Below are 7,278 nucleotides of genomic sequence, written 5' to 3'. Positions count from 1 at the left end.
TAGTTCCCAGGACCTTACTCATCTTAGGCCAGCCTTGGTTAGAGTTACACAATCCACAAATCAGTTGGCCTGAAAAAAGAATCGAGAGTTGGAGTCTATTCTGCCTACCCCACTGTCTTCATGGAGCCCCCGACCTTACAGTAGATTGTCTATATTTTCTCACCCTGAGAGACTGCCAGTGGAGAAATGTATTCAAAATTCACAAGCTTCAGGTATTATCTGTCCATCCTCTCTCCCTGTTGGGGCCGGATTGTTCTTTGTTGATCTAAGACCTTGCATTGATTACGCGGTCAAAATAAAAAAACAATCAAAAACAAGTGTCTGTTACCTCTTATCTCCTCCATCTTTGAACCCATTCAATGAGCAACTATCTTCACATATATAACACATATAACCTTGTCAGGGTGATAAGTGGAAAACGGCATTCAACACTGTCTTTTTGCCTCACTAACACTCCACCTGTGTTCCAAACCCTGGTAAATGATGTTCTGAGAGACATTCTAAACCTGTTCGTTTTTGTCTAATTTGAAGACATTCTGATCTTTTCTAGATCTCAGATGGAGCATAAGTGCCACGTCAGACAGATACTCCAGAGACTTTTGGAGAACCTACATTACGTCAAAGACAAGAAATGTGAGTCCCGTCAGTCACGTTTCTTGGTTTCTTGGTCGTTGAGGGTGGGCAGATGAAGACCGATCCAGAAAAGATTAAGGCCATTGCTGACTGGCCAATTGCTTATTCCCGCAAACAACTCTAAAGGTTCCTGTGATTTGTCAATTTCTATTGCCAGTTCATTAGAAACTACAGGTAGTCTTCCCCTTATCCAAACTCACATCTGTCAACATTCCTTTTAGTTGGTCTCCTGAAGCTGATTTGCTTTCAGACAGCTTAAGGATAGATTAATCTGCAGGAGCAACCAGTCTTCACCAGATTGTCTACATCCTCTGTGTGTTTTCTCTTTGTTTCCTGGAAGCAAGTATCTGCCCTCTGTTCCTTCTCAGTCTGCTTCCCTCTTGTCTGTTCCCCTGGATAATCTCCTGAATAACTCACCTCAGCAACCTACCTGCCTGCTCACCCTCCTATGGCTCCAGTAAGACCTCACCACAGCCAGTGCCTCCCCTCAAGGACCCAACTGCCACCTGCATCAGTAAGGAGAAACCCTTTAAATATTTTTCCATATTGGATAATTCTCTAGATTCACCAAACGGGAAATAACTCACCTCTGCTCTCTCTCGGAGACACTTACCTATTGCCTGGACATCCTCCATGATCCTAAGCCTCACCATAAATCATCATTTGAAACATCATTTTTACACAAATATGCTTCCATGGTGATCTACTTTAGAGTCCTCCTATTTGTGGCTCTACGAGTTGTGGCGATATTGAGGACATTCAGTGGAATTTTTTTGGATACAATTATATTTTCGCACTATTAAATGTTATTGTATTGATGTTAAAAAAAATGGATAAACACCTGTTTTTAATTGTTTGCCAATTGTCTTGTGACCTTCATAGAAATGAACTTGCAGGGGTTGTGTCTGGGATGTTCTGCTTGTCTGAAGAGGAGCAGTTGCGCTTGAAATGTCAATGTAAGTTAGTCATTAAATAAATATTCCTCGGAGCGCTTCTCTTAGTGAATGAATGTATTTTATTTTACCACCTGAAGTTCACACCATGGATCTATGTGCTTTTATATTTTGTTTTTGTTGCAGTCTTTTAGAATCATTCAGTCCCACCAAACTTTATGACTGACAGTATGAAGCAGAGCATTGATGTTTGGGCTGTTGTCTTCGTCATTATGCTTGTGTTTGTCCTGGCCAACAACAGGAGGAAGAAAGACACTGTGTAGAGGCAGCCCAGCTGTGTGGACAATTCCCGCATTGATGCTGAAAACATTGTTGAGAAGATCATGCAAAGTCAGAACTTTTGAGATGATATCAGTTATTTTGATTTAGTTGTTTAGCATATTCCTGGATCACAGCATTAACTTCCACTCTTAACTCTTATTTCCCCTCAGACAGCAACTTGAGATTGTTTGTCAGCAAAGAGGGGACCACAGCCCTCAGTAAGGCACAGCTTGACAACAGGTAGACATTTACCTACTTGTATCTTCTTGTCAACATTGTTTTCCTATATGAATGATCATACAACTTGTATTTTTTCCTAGAAGAACTCCTGATATCTTTGAGCCTGTAGTCATTGAGACTCATTGAGAAGTATATCTACATATCTCCAGCCAAATCCATCATCTGTTTCTGTGACATCTTATGGTCTCTGTATGAACAATTCTGTTCAAACTTTCCTCCTTTTAACTGTGTCATATGTGACTACTGTAATATTAATATTTAGCCTTTCTCATGTATTAAATCAGGTAATGGGAGCTGTGTAAGACATGATTATTGAATTTTCACAAATAGTAACCCCTAAAAAAGAAATTTAATTAGGTGTAGGTTTAATTTCATGTTTTGTAAGTATAATTTAATCTAAGGTCTTTCTATTTATTGAGTAGACTGTCTTCCTGTCTTTTATCTGTTTTAGAAATCAAATTATCAGAATTAATATACCACTAAATAAGAACTGCAGAGCCTCGCAAAACTACAGTACACAATCACAGGTATAGAGTATTTCATGCCCCGAATTTATCTTGTTGATGTAATGAAGGGGGCTGCATAGTGGTTAGCACCATCACCTCACCTCACAGCAAGAGGATTGTGTGGCATTTGCATGTTCTCCCAGTGTATGCATGGGTTCTCTCCAGGTACTCCAGCTTCTTCCCACCACCCACAAATATGCATGTTAGGTTCATTGGTGACTCTAAATTGTCCCTAGGAGTGAGTGTGAGCATGGATGGTTGTGTGTCATATTTGTCTCTGTGTGGCCCTGGCAACATGTTCCAGGTGTACTCTGCCTCTTGCCCAACGGCAGCTGGGATAGGCTCCAGTCCCCCTGTGACAAAATTGGATTAAGCAGGTATAGAAAATGGATGGATGTAATAAAGTTAGCATATTTTATAAGGTCAGCATAACAGTAGTTATGATGGCAGTAGTCATAGTCACAAACATGTTAATGTTTGGTTGAATGTTTGATTTTCTACGTCTACATTACTGAGGATGGGACTAGTCTTAAATCCACTTTTTCCAGTGGTCTGTGCACACATTACTTGAACACCATCTTAAAAACTGCTATATTGTGGGAACTATAGTGCAACACTGAAACAACATTGCATTTATGATGGGTCTTGTCAACTTGCACAATGTTGGCTTTTATAATACATAAGACATCACAGAGCAATAATCAGACTCGGATGGCTTTTATTTCAGTTCATCTCATGGTAGATAAGTGGAAATCGTTATGGATTATAGATAAGTGTAATAGCTTGAAGTACATTATGTTTAGACTTCCAAAAACCTCAGGTTATACTTTTGGCAGGTACTGAAGACCACAGATATGACTTGATCCCAATTTTGAGGCTTTCGAGTTAATGAGTACTCACTTAATACAGAAAATCTAGAGTCAAATCTAAGTCAAAATCAGCCTGCTGAAGCAAAAGCTTTAAAATGTATTCTTTTCTTTATTTAATGCTATGTGATTGTTGTAGGTGTACTTATTTTACTTTTTTGCACATGGAGAAGACTTTGAGGAGAAACTGTGTAATGGATGGAACTGTTATCTAAAATGAATATGTGGCTTTTGAAAATAAACTATTTTATTCTTTTCCACACACCATGTTTGTGTCTGAACTCTACATGCTGGGAAAAATATAATGTTGTGCATGAGAGACACATCATGCAGTCATGTCGGTGTCCATGTTTATATTCTGCACTTACTTGGTACCTATTCACTAGGATGCTTCATTATTATTAAATGAATTACTTTTTAACCTGTCAAGATTGTGAGCTTTTGTGGTGATGTACTTCCTTTCTTAGGCATAATGTGTTTTTGAGCTTTGGCTTTTCTAGCATCAAGTACACACTAATAAGTTGAACTCAGAATGCACATAGTTTATTGGCAGGAGATGTTTAAAAGATTTAATTTCTATAGTTTAATTAGGTTGCATGTGGTGAAGGTTTTTTTGTATTATAACAGATGTTGCAAGAGAGACTATATTACATTGAAATTAAGGGTTTGGTAAAGGGATTATTTTGCAGAAAATGGTTTTTAATATATTTCACAATTTTTGGATTTTTTATTGAACTAAGTAAAAAGAATATATATATATATATATATGATTTTGATATAATTTTAATTATTTTATCTATCTTATTCTGTTTTTTATTTAGGATTGAGAGTGGTCTTTTTTATTATAATTATTTTACTCTTTGTGTAAAATGCCAGAAAATAGATAATAAAGTATTAAGACTTTAACATTTATGTCCAATTTATAGCTGTACAGATGTATATACCAAATAAAATGTTAAAACCCCTAATTGTCCTCATTCTTAACTCGTAGAGGTATTATTTGTCATGTACAGTTCAACACAAAATCAGGAAAATGTGTGGCAATATGAAAAACTGGAGAAAAAAATCCTAAAAGAATCTTCTAACTTTTGTGGATTTGAGGTTGTATGTGTGGCATTAGCCATAAATGAGCATGCCCCTTAAACAATAAATATAGTAGTAGCATTCTAAATAGAATTGATATATTTTATTGACTAAACATTGTCTATTTTTTCTCCTGAATTTTTAATTGGCATCGCATGGTCTTCCAGCACACACCGTCTCTCCAGGGTAACTCATCTTTTTCAATGTACTACTCCAAAAATGTGTACGTGTTATAAATCCACTGAAAAGAAGTTACACCGTTAACCATTAGGGGGAACCACAGCTCGGCAGATTCATTTTGTCAGTCGGATTGTACACGACGAAGAAGTGCAGCAGGAAACGTCAGCAAATAATACACGGTCTAAAATGGTAAGTGAAATAACACAAATTAAAGGTGAAATGAGTGCTGAACATAAAAAGCAAATTATGAATATATAGTATAATTTTTAATGAAGCTAGTTCGGGTGATGTAAAGTGTCTTTGGCAAGCTAATCTTCTGAGATGAACAACATTTTATAAGAGCTACTAGCTTAACATTTAGCGTACAGTATAGTGGATTATAATCATAATTTTTGAGGGGTCCCTGATTAAGTTTAGATCCAGTTTAGTACTGTCTGCAAATTTGCAAAATTGCAAACTGCTAAAAAAGAAAATTCGCCTTTTGATCCATCATTCATTCATCATCGTTTGATATGTATCGGAAATGACTAAAGATTTATAGCATTGTTTGTTATTTGACGAAGATGCGCTGTTTTTTTATATATATATTGTGGGACAAGCCTATATTTGCAATTTAGTAAATGAACTTTCGATCTCAAGGTATTTGTTTGGAGTTGGAAATCAAATCTCGTACAGACGAACCGGGTTAATTTTTAAGTCGTGCCATTCTTTCAAAGGGGTTTCATCTATTTTGTTTTAGGCTTTTTCGAAAGATGTAGGTTCAACAGAAAATTGGAACCAATTGTTTGGTTTGCAGACTGTATATACAATTATATCTAAACACACATGGCAAAACCCATTGAGATGTTTTCTTATCTTAGCTATCATGTTTTGAGTGGATTTACTAAATTTCCAGTTGCACTACATGACGTGCCTTGTGAACTATAGAGGCTCCTCTGCAGGACCAGTATTTTGCTGTTAAAGGTGCTAAAGTAAGGTAAAAAAAAAAACAAGTGTGTTTAAGCCTTCTTGTGGCTCTTGTCACAGAACTTTTTAAAATTAGATACTTTGCCCTGTCTAAAAAAATCTGATGCAAAATGTCATGATATAAACGAGAGATTGTATCCACAGAAAGGTCAGTTCAGTTATAGATATTACACTGTGTTCTTCAGCCATCAACTGATTTTATACAAATGCACAACTATATTAACTAAAATGAGTATTCCTTTAAGGTATAAATCTATGTATGCTGTCACACACACATGCACGGTATCAAGTCAGGATGGCACCATGATTGGTGCTTTGGTTGAGTATTTAATATTTAACATGGCGCCTTGTGCTTTATTCGTGTTTCTTTGTTTTTAGGCTTCAGGAGTGGATCAAGCAGTTGGCATGAGTCTTGTTGTTTTCAGTCTCCTGCTGTTTGCATACTACTCTGTATGGGTCATTATACTGGTAGGTGATGTTGGTCGCCCTGACTTTGCAGGTGTCTCAGATCATCAACAGTATCTGCTAAAACCTTTCTGCTGTTCATCTAACAACCAAAAGGATACTCTTGCTGTACATCAGTCCTTTCACACAGTCTTATGTCAAAACAAAGTCATACACTTTTAAAAGTCAGTTAACATACTCCTGATTTCTTCAACTGTCATAACAGTATATATTTGTTTGAAACTTGCTGTATTAAAGCTACATTAAATTATGACTCATTAAAATACATGTCAGTTCTCTAAGGCCATGTGTATGATTGTTTTTTTATTTTCTCTAGCCTTTTGTAGAAAGTGATCATGCCCTGCACAAGTATTTCCTCCCTCGAGAGTACTCTGTCATTCTACCTGGAATCGCAGCAGTAATACTGCTCCATTGTATAGGTGAGTATGCTGCCTGCATTTCAAAACAAATCATTCAGCCTCATGATTGTCTTTGGTACAGATACTTAGTCTGAAGACAAGAACTTTATGCATAATATCTGTTTCATGCCATTCAATTATTTTTTTTCACAGGGGCTTTCACTGCAGTTGTCATATGGAAGAATCGCAAACCAAAGAAAGTGGACTGATCTAATTGTCTTTGACTGCTGTGTATTTTACTTTGTGAAAGAAAAAAACAATCTCTATTTTACTAAATACCGCTTACAATGGTGTTTAAGAAGTTGGATTGTAAAGAAAGAAAACTTCATGAACTGTATTTTATATCTTGGATTTATTCTGTTGAGTTGATTCAAGAAAAGATCAAAGAAATGACTTCAAATGGCTTTCTCAATCTTTTTATTAATTTTATTTTATGTATTCTTCACGGTTTACATACTCTTTCTCTTGCACTGTGATTTTGTCTAAGTAATTCTTGGCAGTCTTAGTCAATCTATCATTGAATGTTCCCACCATTAAGATGTCAGAATAGGCTTTCCACATGTTCTGATTAGGTAGGCTTTTATCTCTACTGAAATAAAATTGATCTACTAAGAAAGTATTACTACACCTGCAAGCACACAAAGTCAAACCAAAAGGCTGTCTCACTTAAAGAGAATTTTTAACTGCTAGTTTAAAGGTACATACGAGATTTAATGTATCAATATTC

General features: G+C 36.3%; 1 protein-coding gene across 1 annotated transcript; it reads left to right on the top strand.

The window, feature by feature from the left end:
• Positions 1-4,818: 4,818 nt before the first annotated feature.
• dpm2 (dolichyl-phosphate mannosyltransferase subunit 2, regulatory) lies at positions 4,819-6,954 on the top strand. Its single transcript, XM_072371691.1, has 4 exons — positions 4,819-4,911; positions 6,067-6,156; positions 6,470-6,572; positions 6,705-6,954. The coding sequence occupies exons 1-4, from the start codon at positions 4,909-4,911 to the stop codon at positions 6,758-6,760; spliced, it is 252 nt and encodes an 83-aa protein (XP_072227792.1). The 5' UTR covers positions 4,819-4,908; the 3' UTR covers positions 6,761-6,954.
• The last annotated feature ends 324 nt before the right edge of the window (positions 6,955-7,278 follow it).

This window comes from Leuresthes tenuis, unplaced genomic scaffold (genome assembly GCF_036924035.1).
Source record: "Leuresthes tenuis unplaced genomic scaffold, fLeuTen1.0.hap1 SCAF_19, whole genome shotgun sequence".
NCBI lineage: Eukaryota > Metazoa > Chordata > Actinopteri > Atheriniformes > Atherinopsidae > Leuresthes > Leuresthes tenuis.
The sequence above is the reverse complement of the archived record's forward strand: the minus strand, read 5'-3'. Positions and strand labels throughout refer to the sequence as shown.